This window comes from Poromitra crassiceps (assembly GCF_964638095.1).
Source record: "Poromitra crassiceps genome assembly, chromosome: 1".
Taxonomy (NCBI): domain Eukaryota; kingdom Metazoa; phylum Chordata; class Actinopteri; order Beryciformes; family Melamphaidae; genus Poromitra; species Poromitra crassiceps.
Window position 1 is genome coordinate 109,923,277 of NC_139623.1, and position 13,712 is coordinate 109,936,988.

Sequence of the window (13,712 nt, forward strand, 5' to 3'; positions counted from 1 at the left end):
AATTCGAACTTAGCCCCTTCCAGGACTGTGTTGTCACTAGCTAGCCTACAGTAGGCTACAAGCTAATGACAACACAGTCCTGGAAGGGGCTAACCTAGCCTAGCTCACCTTCCAAGTCCAAGGTAGTTTAACAGCTAATCTATTTTATAGCTAGGTAAGCTAACGAGTTAGCTAGCCTGCTCACCTTCCAATATCATGAATACCATGGCCACAAATTAATGTAAAAATAAGTCATTGTCATTTATATTTCCTATAGTTAATTATTGTCCTTTAGCCTTCAAATTGGCTTTGTTTTGCTACCTTTGCACTTGGCTCAGGCTCCGCCTCCGGCCACGCAAGTTTGAGCATCTTTGACATTTTACCTATTTTCCTCCAAGAAATGTTTGTAACTTATTAAATATTACGGCATCTGGAAATTAGCGTTAACTACTTTTGAAATCCCCCCAGTGCCCACTCCATCCCCACTTACCTTCTTCTCCAGGCCAGCCAGCCCCCAACCCAAACCAGGCCACCCCGCTCCGCCCCATCTCACAGTCTGCACTAACCTGCTGCTGGGTTGTAATTTCTCTGTCCAGCAGCATTGGGGGCGACGTGGAGAGAGGTCTGGGGACTTTCCTCCATCTCCTTCCTTCCACCGTGCGGTTCCTTCCTTCTGCTCTCTCCAGTCTCCAGCAGTTGATAGAGGAGTCATCATGGGTGTCGGTTCGGCGGCTCTGCTCCTGGCCTCCATTCTGGCCGTGGTTGGCCTTTGCGCCGCCCGCTCGGACGCGCCCCGGGGCGTCGCGCTGCCGTTCGTGTTTGACCCCCAGGCGAGGTGTGAGCCTCCGTGCAGACACGCCGGGATCTGCATCCGAAACAACACATGCTTCTGCTCCCGGGGCTATGAAGGAGAGACCTGCCAGTATGGTGATGTTACAACCTTTTGTCTGCTTCATTCTAGACAATACAATACCCATTACACACATGTATTAATGGATGAATAAACTAGTGTTAAACTGTAGGCACTAGTAGGCAGTGATGTGTGTAGTGGTGAAACAACCAACCACCATAAAACAAAAATAATTGTCAGAAAACTAACTAAGCATTAATTTATGGTATATAACTTCCAATAAGTATAACCTGCCAGTATTATGATAGTACAACCTTTATGTTTATGTTCTAGAGAAGACAGCTTATGGACATAATGATAGCCTAATAGGTTAGTTACATTTATGTTTATGTTCTAGAGAAGACAGCTTATGGACATATTTATGATAGCCTATAGGTTAGTTACATACATACTGTAGACAGTGATGTAGTGGTAAGTAAAAAGCGGGGTTAACTATGATCACAAGGTATTTAGAAGGCAAAACAGAAAATCAGAAAAATTAATAGCCTATACAAACCCTGCTCAAAAAAGCTGACTATGCCCAGAGGTAACACAGCTTAAACTAATTTTATGTGTGTTTACCCTATAACATCCCTGAATATAATCCTACCTGAATGTGTGTAAAAGGATATCTATTTCATACTGTTAATTCATTTCCAAAACGTTAAATAGACAATGCGGGGGTACCTGAAGCTTTGAAATATACAGGATCCAGTCAAAGTGCTAGAATTTGTCAACCAAGGAGTGAAGTTACAGTCCTATATTAATAACTTAAATTGTCATAATTTGTCATAATGGTGTGTGCTACTGACCATTCTGTAAGAGTGTCACTTTTCAAATGTCTAATTCTTTGATGAAAAACTTCAGCTAAACATGATCAAAGTTGTCAGAGTCCTGTGTGTCCTTGTGTTCATTGCAGCCAGCTGTTACCCCAAATGTAAGAATGGGGGAGCGTGTCTTCGCCCTGGGAAATGCAGATGTCCTCCTGGATACGGAGGAAGGTACTGCCACAAAGGTATAGTCATTTTGCTTTTTGGAATCTTGTTTGGAATGACTTAGGAATAACTGTAAAAACAGTTGTGAATTTATTGTGAGTCTAATTGTGTCATTTAGACACATAGAGCAAACATAGCCTGCAATCTAAACTTTTCATTTTAGGCTTTAATCTTTTGCTCTGTTTTTAGATACTTGTAGCCAGTGTGGAAGTCCCCTTTTCATGCATTTATGCTGCATTAATACTGCTGAAAATTATTCATTGCAAGAGCAAAACCTTTTTCTCATAATTCGATGGAGCAATAGTGCAGCGGTAGTTCAGCAAGCATGCCGACGAAGTGCAACTTCTACAGTGGTTATATGTGAATGCTGTACAGGTGGTGACATAAATCAGCCCACTGTCAGTCAATATATCAATCCGTATACTGTATCAGTCAAAACAGTGGACGACAGCACAACCAGTCTCTTATGAGTAGCACTGTTGATATGTGTGTATTGTATGTGTTTTGGCAGTGACGTGTGAAGACGGATGTTGGAATGGAGGGGATTGCATTGCTGTCAACGGAGTGGCCAAGTGCATCTGCCCCTCAAGCTGGTCTGGCTCCAAATGCCAAGAGGGTCTGTTTATAGCCCTATCTAATTACCCTATTAGCACCAAAGGTCAAAGTCACCAAATGGGAGCAGTCTCTCTCTCAGCTGGAGCTGTTCATCAGCAGTAGCCAACTCAAACATCTCAGTCACATGTAAAGCTAATGCTTTTCCACTTCCAAGTTACTGTCATCATCCATCCAACATCCATTCAGGAATCATGAATTACATTGTATGTCTTGTGGATGGTGATTATGAACATCAGATCGGAGATTTAATTATACAAACATTTCTCAGAAGTGGAGTTGCTCTGGAGTCACAAATAACCTGATTGGTGAGTTAGACCTCAATGGGCGGAGGTAAGAGAGGAGGAAGCTAATATTATGAACCCTAGTGGTCTTGTTATTAACTGAAAAATTCAGTCTAGCTATAACAAGTTATCTAGAGCGCAGTTGCATTTGCGCTCTGAAAAACGGTGGTTCTTCTGAGGTTTAACTCAGCCAGCAGCTCTACAGGAATCTATAACTAAAAGTCCAATCCTGGCATGTTGACAATGTGTTACTGTGGTTTGTTCCCCAGCGATTTGTCCCCAAGGCTGCAGGAACGGGGGAAGCTGCGTGGCTCCAGGAATCTGCAGCTGTCCAGAGGGCTGGCTGGGAGGGGCATGCCATACTGGTGAGTTCAAACTGGGCCTGGTTCACCTGCTCTCTACTAGTCTCATAGTGCCAGCCGTAGATGGAGCACAACTCTCAAAAGTGGTTAATGCCTGGCCCCCCCCCCAAGACAAAAAAACATGCGTGACGGACGCATGAATTGACCAACCACGGACCTCGTGGGCGGTGCATTCAGAATGTGTGCAACAGCTAAATAGACCCCGGGTGAAAACATCGACTTCACCACCACGCCGACTAAAACTGCAAACTTTGGCTGCCTTTGCTCCAAATCATTCAGTTCGGACAATAGAGATAAACTACGATCCTGCAAGACAGCCTATCTACTGTTTGGTCGCTCCTTTTAACGCTTCTCTCTTCACGGTGCTTCATGGTGTTCCACTGAACGGACTGTAATATGGGAAGCACGCTGTATGACGCGCTGTATAACGCGCTGTATAACGTCACTCCACTTCCGCCGGGGGAATCTGCCTGGGCGCCGCCTTCCGTCTGAGACATTCGATTCAGACCCTCCGCCACTGGAAGTTTGATGACGTCGACGGTGGGTCTGACTACGTGTAGTCTCGCTGGCCAGCCTCCCCTCCCTACCGGGAGAGGAGTCTGGCGCCGCGGAAACAGGCAACTGGGATAAGCCCTCCCCTGCTCTACAACTAGTCTCCCATTGGAGCAACTGTTTCAGTTGCTGCCGGATGTCCGCTCCCGGCTTATTACAAGCTCTCTCATTGGCTCAGACCATGTCAATCAGAGCAGCTTCTGCTCCCTCCTCCCTGTGTGTCGCTGTAAATAGTGCCCTGCCGCCTCAGTGAAAACAACAACGCTAACTAGCTAGCAAGCTAACGGCAGAAACCTAAGCACCGCCCATCGCAATCCCAAAATGGAGACCTGCGGCGCCAGACTCCTCTCACGGTAGGGAGGGGAGGCTGGCCAGCAAGACTAGACTACGTGAGACTAGCTCTCTACTGACTCCTTCACTACATGCATGCTATCATTTCATGTTGACGTTTCACAATTTATCACAATTGTATAATTTCACCTTAGTGTAGAACATTCACTACATTCACCTCTGTCTCTCCCCCTTTGCCCCCTTTAAACATAGAGTCCCACATACAAAGACAAAGAAATGAACACACTTGCATTCTCAAATGCACCAATGTACATACTCTCTCTCTCACACACACACACACACACACACACACACACACACACACACACACACACACACACAGACACACAGACACACACACAGACACACACACACACACACACACACACACACACACACACACACACACACACAGACACACAGACACACAGACACACTATCCCATCTCCTCCAATCTCAATTCAGTTTTACTTATATACTGTCAATTGTTTTACCCCAGTATTACCTGGATCCAAATAAACTGGCTCTCTCCACATCTTAAGGCTAACTTGACATGAATCAGTGTGTCAGCAGATAGTGATACAGATAGCCCTTTACATGAATCAGTGTGTCAGCAGATGCAGATAGCCCTTTACATGAATCAGTGTGTCAGCAGATACAGATAGCCCTTTCCATTAATCAATGTGTCAGCAGATGCAGATAGCCCTTTACATGAATCAGTGTGTCAGCAGATGCAGATAGCCCTTTACATGAATCAGTGTGTCAGCAGATAGTGATACAGATAGCCCTTTACATGAATCAGTGTGTCAGCAGATGCAGATAGCCCTTTACATTAATCAATGTGTCAGCAGATGCAGATAGCCCTTTACATGAATCAGTGTGTCAGCAGATACAGATAGCCCTTTACATGAATCAGTGTGTCAGCAGATGCAGATAGCCCTTTACATTAATCAGTGTGTCAGCAGATGCAGATAGCCCTTTACATTAATCAGTGTGTCAGCAGATACAGATAGCCCTTTACATGAATCAGTGTGTCAGCAGATACAGATAGCCCTTTACATGAATCAGTGTGTCAGCAGATGCAGACAGCCCTTTACATTAATCAGTGTGTCAGCAGATGCAGATAGCCCTTTACATTAATCAGTGTGTCAGCAGATGCAGATAGCCCTTTACATGAATCAGTGTGTCAGCAGATACAGATAGCCCTTTACATGAATCAGTGTGTCAGCAGATACAGATAGCCCTTTACATGAATCAGTGTGTCAGCAGATGCATATAGCCCTTTACATGAATCAGTGTGTCAGCAGATACAGATAGCCCTTTACATGAATCAGTGTGTCAGCAGATGCAGACAGCCCTTTACATTAATCAGTGTGTCAGCAGATGCAGATAGCCCTTTACATTAATCAGTGTGTCAGCAGATGCAGATAGCCCTTTACATGAATCAGTGTGTCAGCAGATACAGATAGCCCTTTACATGAATCAGTGTGTCAGCAGATGCATATAGCCCTTTACATGAATCAGTGTGTCAGCAGATACAGATAGCCCTTTACATTAATCAGTGTGTCAGCAGATACAGATAGCCCTTTACATGAATCAGTGTGTCAGCAGATGCATATAGCCCTTTACATGAATCAGTGTGTCAGCAGATACAGATAGCCCTTTACATGAATCAGTGTGTCAGCAGATGCAGACAGCCCTTTACATTAATCAGTGTGTCAGCAGATGCAGATAGCCCTTTACATTAATCAGTGTGTCAGCAGATGCAGATAGCCCTTTACATGAATCAGTGTGTCAGCAGATACAGATAGCCCTTTACATTAATCAGTGTGTCAGCAGATACAGATAGCCCTTTACATGAATCAGTGTGTCAGCAGATGCATATAGACCTTTACATGAATCAGTGTGTCAGCAGATGCAGATAGCCCTTTTTACACAGAACACTGCTCTAAAGAAGGCCCACCATTAGGCCGCCTTTGCCTTTATACACAGAACCAAACAACCCTAAGCCGGTCACATGAATTCACATTTCATTTTGGTCTAGCAGACCGTCTGGCCTCAAGCCCTGGGAGGGTATTTGCAGAAATTGCAAAGCGATCTAGCCAATCAGTGACCCACCTCGTAGTTGACATTGTAACTGGCCAATCAGGAACACCGCTAGCAAAACAATAAGGGCTGCCTCCATGCCTGTCCGCCTCGAGGACTAACGTCAACGTTCATCGAGTTTAAACAGCCATAAAGTGCAGTTATTGCAAAAATAGACTCAATAACAACAATTAAACAAGTACAGGAGTATGCAACAGCGGAGTTTCTCGGCAGAAAATATGTTTTTTGCCGTTCTCCCGTGTCGATTTGGATTTGACTGGATCCAACGCTGATTGGCTGAAGTTGTCTGTCAAGGCAACCTCCGCCCACTGCAAACACTGGGTGAAAGCTTGAGGCCAGACAGTCTGGTAGAACTAAATGAAATGTGAGTTCACGTGACCGGCCGGTAACAACCCTGGCATGTTGCAGCCTCAGTGTGTGCTTTTCACATACAGTAGCATCCCGGCCTTCCGCCTGGAATAATAGGCTGTGTAAAAAGGGCTGATGTCAAATGTATGGAGTTGTCTACTAGGGGAGGAGTATGCCACCTGGCATGTACTGTATAGTAAGTTTCTCCCTTGCAAAGTTTTCAACCTCAGTATTTTTCCAGACCCAGAGAAATGTATGGGGTCTTCTCACCTCTTCTGGGCAGTTGCTGGATATGTAGCGTGAGGTTTCACTAGCTCTTACATGCCTTTTTTTCTGTTCCCCCCCTGCTCCACTCATCTCTTTGGTCTCTAGCTGTCTGCAGCCGGCCCTGTCTGAATGGAGGGAAGTGTATTTCTCCAGAGAAATGCCGCTGTCGCCCCCCTTATGGCGGCCCGCGCTGTGAGGAGAGGAGAAAGTCCCAATAGTGCGACTCTGACAGGGTCAAACAAAGGTCAATGATGCCCAATCAGTGGCTTCAAGTTTATGTGGACTATTACTACATTGTTTAGTTGGTGTAGTTTTTACTTTTTTTTCTTTTTTTACCTATGTAATGTTTTTTTTTTTAAACCATTAAACCTGTGTTAACATTTGATTGGATAAACATGCTATGTACTATACTGTGTGTGGTGATTAATGAATAAAACTTCTGTGATCTGGTTGATCACGAATATTCAATCTGTAGTCAAACTGCATTCAACAGAAGCACAGACATAATTTGTATACATTTTTTATTTTCTCACGTCATTTATAACACAATGTAATCTGGTCTTGGAAAACAAACTTTCCGCATTGACAAAACAGAAACCTACATACAACTCCAACAGGTGATCTTTTTATGTATATCTATTTGGTAACAGTTTAAGGAGGTAAACTGAGGAAGGCCCAATCAAACAATACATTAGTGAAAACAAAAAGAAAAATAGACAAATGAACGTTTTCATTATATCTCAACATGTTCAGTCCAAAAAAGAAGTTACTGATGTGTACCATCTAAGTTAGTTGTAATGAATAAAGCAGACGGAAAATGTGTTTTTCTCATCATAAACAAACAGTGCACATTAGCTTTGGTAAAAGTTAGATCAAGCTATACTTTGGGTAAATCTGTAACATGATAAACTACACAATACAAAAGGTGGTAATTAAAAGCTTTGTGGTATGCAGAAACAGTCTACTGTTTATCAATGAATCATATACCAATCTGATTCATTTGTCATGCGTCTTTTACATAACACCGTGCAGTAATGTCTTACATTGTCTAAACCAGGGTTGCGCCAACCAGTCGATCGTAGACCGCGGACTGACCCCAGGTCGATCACGAAGGGGTGTCAAAAATCGATTATTAAAATAATAATAATAATAATCAAATAAAATATAATGGAAGTAGGCCTACATGCAGTTGTTTCTTTTAATTATGGATCATAATACAATGCCATTCCAAAAATTTTTATTTTAAAAGTAGCCACACAGTGAGAAAAAAGAAAGTGAGAAAAAATAAATCATGTATTGAGGAAAAAAAGTGATGCATCGATTTATTTTTTATTTTTTTACCTTTATTTAACCAGGTAAAGGTCATTACACATCAAGAGCTTGCGAATATACGGCACGAAATTGCGATGCGAGTTTTGACCCACCTGTCAATCACAGCCACAGATGTGTACACGTCGGAAGCGAATTTCTGAAAAATCGACCGTGGTTCGAAAAAATAAACGCCGCAATAACGCTCAGTGAAACTTCGCCATTGATATGCACGGTTGCATTGACTGATATAGGTTCGGAAAATATTATTGACGTGCGAATTAATCGCACGAAAAAAACGCTCCCGATGTGTAAGGACCTTTAGTCATTAAGAACAAATTTAAGATGCATCGAGATGCATCGATAATCGTAATCTAATCAAATCGTAGCCCTCTGAATCGTAATCGAATCGTGAGGCCAGTGAAGATTCACAGCCCTAATGTCAAGTGGTTGTGGGACAACGAGAAAGTGTTGTGAGGTTAGTTACTGCAGGCTGGAAACGATGTGTGTGCGTTTGCGATGTTGAACCTGGACTGGTAGATCTCGGCAGGCTGGCTACTTGAAAAGTAGATCTTGGGTCAAAAAAGGTTGGGCACCCCTGGTCTAAACTCTGCAGAAGCACTGCTGTGTAGTTTTATGCATATAACAGATGTGTGTTACCTTGAGCCATGAGGTAGTGATATACAGGGACAAAAAGACAAGTGCAATATATCAAGTCCCTCTGTTAGTGTTCAACTGTGCACACACTCTCACTCTCTCTCTCACACACACACACACACACACACACACACACACACACACACACACACACACACACACACACAGCACCCTCTCTCACACACACACACACACACACACACACACACACTTACACCTTATGGTGTAAGTGTGCTTCTTGCTTTGTGCATTTTGTAGCCTCTTTCATTCAATTTCTGTTCCATTTCCGTCATGCTTGTGGTGCCTGTAAAGACACAAAGGGTTAGCTTAAAGCTTATAAAAAAAAGAAAAGACAGGCTATTGTACTACATTTTTCAATACATAATCGTCTGCCATTGGTGGAACCTTTTATCCTAGTTACAGTATCATGGGTGCATTTTTAGCATGCGTGGCCCCAGAGGGAAAGGAAGCCCGGACCCTGATGTTATTAGTGTTTTTCCCACTGAGCTATAGGGCCATATACCGTTATAGTCACCGGCCACTTTATTAGGTACACCTAATACCACTGGTGTAGGTACCGGATGTGATCAGCCTGCCCGATATGTTTGGAGTCCCGTGACTACAGATGACCTCACAACTTCACGCATTGTGATTGGCTGTAATCGGCTAGCAATTCAACTGTTAGCAAGCAAGATAGCATTACCTATAGCAACTAAAACAGTCAAATGGTGGCCAAGCTAATGTTATCAAATATGATCAATGTTATAAATGTATCGAACATGATCAATGTTAGATCATCAGGTTGCTTACTATGTACTGTACGCATCTCGCCCATTCTAATGTTTGGTTGAACAAAAGACATAAACCCCTTCACCATGTCTGCATGCGTTATATTGCCAGCACTCCAAATGTCCTTTCACAGGCTTTAATACAGGGATGTCAGAGATACTGCCCGCGGGCAGGTTTCATCCGGCCCGCGAGATGTTTTGGAATATTAAAAAAAAATATATATATATATATATATTAAATTCGCACCCCATTATCATGAACTACGTGTGGCTAATAAGCAAGCTAAGAGTTCATTCATAAGTTAATTAACCTGCACTACAAGGAAGTATGTCAGTAGGTCATCAGGTGTAAACAAAGCCGCCATGATGCCACGCTGGAATTGAATCGCGCATTCAGCTACCTACCAAAAAACAAAAGAATCAACAAGATCAGGTGCGGACTGCATAATCGGGCACGTCGGGCAAATGCCCGGTGGCCTGGCCTGGCCTGGCCTGGCCTGGCCTGCGCAAAAAAAAAAAAGAGTGCCCGCAGTCAGGCCACTCACTGAACAGCAGGCCAGGCGCCGCCTACTAGTTTACTAGTGGTTTTATTACTTTATTCAGGGTTAAAGTGGGTGCATCTCATTGTAAAATTGGACTTGGCCCAAATCGGGCTTCAAACGGCCCAAATCTGGCTTTAAACTACCCAAATTGGGCTTCAAACGGCCCAAATCTGGCTTCAAACGGCCCAAATTGAGCTTCAAACGGCCCAAATCTTTCGGACGCCAGCACGCGCGTCGGCCCGTATCGGCCTGGCCTGCTTGGTATCTAATGCCCGGCCTGAATTATGATCCCAGTCCGCCCCTGAACAAGATGCTGTCGAAAAAGAGAAAGGTTGACACGGAATGCAGGCAGTTTCAAGAGAAATGGAAAGAGCAGTATTTCTTTTGTGAAGTAAATGGGTAAATGAGTCGAATTGATTTTAGTAAAAAAAAAACATCCGGCCCCCATGAGGTCTCAGTTGAACAAATCCGGCCCTCTACCTAATATGAGTCTGACACCCCTGCTTTAATAGTTCCTCAATCAGGCCAGCAGCAACAAACGTTTAATCCAAAGGCCTTCCTCAGCGCTGAGTACATAGTAAGCAACCTGATGATCTAACATTGATCATGTTAGATACATTTATAACATTGATCATATTTGATAACATTAGCTTGGCCACCTTTTGACTGTTTTAGTTGCTATACAGTAGTAAGGTAACGTTATCTTGCTTGCTAACAGTTGAATTGCTAGCCAATCACAATTGTGAGGTCATCTGTAGTCACGGGACTCCAACCATATCTGGCAGGCTGACCACATCCGGTACCTTCCTGCAGGCTATTTGCGCTAATGAGCAGAGGTGCCTAAAAAAGTGGCCGGTGAGTGAATATGAAGTGTGACCCCACTGCTGACCTTTATTGCGCAGGTGAGGCCCTTGTAGCCTTTGCGGCAGTGGCAGTAGTCAGGCAGGACACACCTCCCTCCATTCAGACACCGCTGCTTACAGATGGCTGAGGAGAGAAGGCAGTTCTCAACGGGCCGAGTATCAATCTAGCCTACACTAAATACATACACATACATTATTATTATTATGATTATTATATATATATATTTTTTTGTGCAGCCCGAACCCAACCCGACCATTAGCATAAATTGTCAGCCTGAGAACTCAAGAGAAGCCATATTGGGAGAAATGTTGTCAGATGTTGTGAGAAAATAAGGAAAGGAAAGTCTTAGAGGTCCGCTATTCCTTATAGAGACAAGCAGAGAAGTGGGGGAAAAACACCAATAGCAGGATATACACAATATCCCCATCCTGTCCACATGTTTAAATGATCAGTAAATCAAAACATCAGTTATTATTTTGTTTGCCTGACGTGTAGACTTTTACATATTAAATATGTAAAAGTCTACAAACACAAATTTTGTCTCCACTGTCATTCAATGATAAACCGTGATAACATTCCTGGTGGTTAGTATTACTGTTTACAACTTTAATTATCATTAAAATCATATAGGTTTGATTACCATGATTATCGCTGGTTTGGTTTACCAGTGTTTGCTTGTTTATTCAAAGTTGATTAAAAGTGAACGTGTCACATGTCCAAATTGCACCAAATCTTATTGGCTATTTTATATAATGTTTATCCAAACAAAAAGTGCAATGTGCTGTTAATTATTTTATTTGTGGTTTTCAATATTAAACTTGGTGAAATGATTTCAGTGAGTGTATCAGTACTTTTTGAAGATTTTCAACACATACCGCAATAATACTGAAAACCGCGATCATTTTGGTCACTATAATCATGATAGGAAATGTTCGTTTCATCTCTACTGTACAGTCATAAACAGAGACATGGAAGGTAACAATGCACACAAGTTAGCTACAGTATTAGCGTATGGTCAATACTCACGTGTTTGACACTGGAGTCCCTCCCACCCGGTGGGACAGTGGCAGGTGTTGGGTCCCACACACTCACCACCATTCTTACACTTCTGCAGACATACCGCTACACACAGGACAGAGAGAGAGGGAGGCATGAAGATAGCCTACAGCAGGGTGGATAACCGTTGTGTTTCTGGCACAAGATCTACTCTATCTCTGACTGAGCTGCAGTGATGTATCAGCAGTGGTCATGTCTATTCAGTGAGAACCACAACCTTCATAACCAGAATTATGCAAGGATGAAATACGTAAACGATTTTATATTGATTATACAAGTATAAATAGGGAGAGAAGCATTACCCAAATTGGTATTACTATTTAAAATAACAGAAGAATTAAGTAATGGAAACTTCATAACACAAAATCTTTCTATCTAGCTCCGTTAACCGAGAGCATTAAAGTGGCACTAGGCAACTTTGTACTTTGGTGGCTCCAAGCGGCAGCAGGAGATAACTGTTTGCATTTTCTTTTAAATCAGAAGGACTTAATTACCCAGAAAGCATGTAATATGAAATCAGAGGACTGTGCAGTGCAGTTCTCGGACCTAAATTTCTTCTTCATACTGCCCAGTGTGAGTGAAGAAGGCAATAAAAAAATCTTTTCGCAGCAGCTTCAACCATCGTTGTGTGAGTCTAGCTTTTTCGTGTCAGAAAGCTCACTTTTTAGGAGGTTTTATATCTTTGTTGTGTCAGAATGCTCACTCACTGCTGTTTTAGGAAGTTTTCTATTTCCATCTTATGTTTGGATTTGTGTGACCCTATTTGGGCAAATAGGATACATCTACGACATGTCAGTTAGAGAGGATGGAACACTTTGTTGCCCCAATTTGTTATTAGACATATGTGACCGGTGTATTTTGACTTAGAATTGTTGCCTGGTCTGGCTTTATGATTTAAGTGAAATGATAGATATTCAACATTTTGGGAGTGCAGATCCCCTTGTTTGGCCCGGGGCTTTCATATTCATATTTCAGATGCATTTGGTCTACATAGATAATGCATGGAGCCACTCACGTATGTTACACCTCTTCCCCCTCCAGCCCGAGGCACAGGAGCATGTGTTGGGACCCACACACTTTCCCTTGTTCATACACATTGGTTCACACACACCTGGAACACATTTCATATACATTAGATGGCAGTATTCTTGCACGGTGGGCTGCTAGTGGCAACACATTCAAAGAAGGCTGAGGTCAACCATGCAGGCGATAGTGTTGCTTACTCTTTTGACACCTTTTTCCTGTGTAGCCCTCGGGGCAGGAACACACATTGTTTCTCATACACTGACCTCCATTCTTACAAGGAGGGCTGCACACAGCTGAAACACAACATCAAGACTGGGTCAGCTACAGGAACATTGAGCTATTGTTCAGTTGGTGATACAGTAATATTCATTCAAGTGTAGGATATCAGGAGGGATGTCGCATACAGCTAGAAACGAACCTTAACTATATCTACTACCGTAAATTCCGGACTATAAGGCGCACCGGTGTATAAGCCGCACCTGCAAAGTTGACTATTTTTTACATATATAAGCCGCACCGGACTATAAGCCGCGGGTGTTTTAATGTTTTTTTTTTTTTTTTTTTTTATTGTGTTTTAATGTTTAATTATTGTAAGGGTTCATGCACAGAGGGGATTGTCGGGAAAGAGATGGCTGTTTGAGGAAGCTCCCATTTATTAACATTTCAACAAAACAACATAACACAACACCACCTGTGTTGTTTTTTACAGTGCACACAGTGTCCGCGGTGTGGTGAAAAGAGGGCAAG

General features: G+C 42.9%; 2 protein-coding genes across 2 annotated transcripts in view; one reads left to right on the forward strand and one right to left on the reverse strand.

Moving 5' to 3' along the window:
• The first annotated feature begins 586 nt into the window (after positions 1 to 586).
• Positions 587 to 7,192, forward strand: seraf (Schwann cell-specific EGF-like repeat autocrine factor). Its single transcript, XM_083634218.1, has 5 exons — positions 587 to 906; positions 1,788 to 1,883; positions 2,375 to 2,479; positions 3,029 to 3,124; positions 6,830 to 7,192. Exons 1-5 carry the CDS (start codon positions 693 to 695, stop codon positions 6,940 to 6,942), a joined length of 624 nt encoding a protein of 207 aa, XP_083490344.1. The 5' UTR covers positions 587 to 692; the 3' UTR covers positions 6,943 to 7,192.
• Positions 7,193 to 8,855: 1,663 nt separating this feature from the next.
• Positions 8,856 to 13,712, reverse strand: part of vwde (von Willebrand factor D and EGF domains) — a gene marked incomplete at its 5' end in the record, with an annotated part of 84,478 nt that continues 79,621 nt past the window's right edge. The window contains 5 exons of the mRNA XM_083632504.1: positions 8,856 to 8,993; positions 10,909 to 11,006; positions 11,910 to 12,005; positions 12,955 to 13,050; positions 13,163 to 13,258. Coding sequence (XP_083488630.1) covers positions 8,979 to 8,993; positions 10,909 to 11,006; positions 11,910 to 12,005; positions 12,955 to 13,050; positions 13,163 to 13,258 — 401 coding nt within the window. The 3' untranslated portion in view covers positions 8,856 to 8,978. The remainder of the gene's footprint in view (positions 8,994 to 10,908; positions 11,007 to 11,909; positions 12,006 to 12,954; positions 13,051 to 13,162; positions 13,259 to 13,712) is intronic.

Bases quoted from the DNA above. Each gene is read 5' to 3' on its own strand.
- seraf (XM_083634218.1), top strand. From the start codon at position 693: ATGGGTGTCGGTTCGGCGGCTCTGCTCCTGGCCTCCATTCTGGCCGTG. The intron at 907-1,787 runs GTGATGTTACAA...TGTTCATTGCAG, and splicing joins AGGAGAGACCTGCCAGTATG to CCAGCTGTTACCCCAAATGT. The intron at 3,125-6,829 runs GTGAGTTCAAAC...TTTGGTCTCTAG, and splicing joins GGGAGGGGCATGCCATACTG to CTGTCTGCAGCCGGCCCTGT.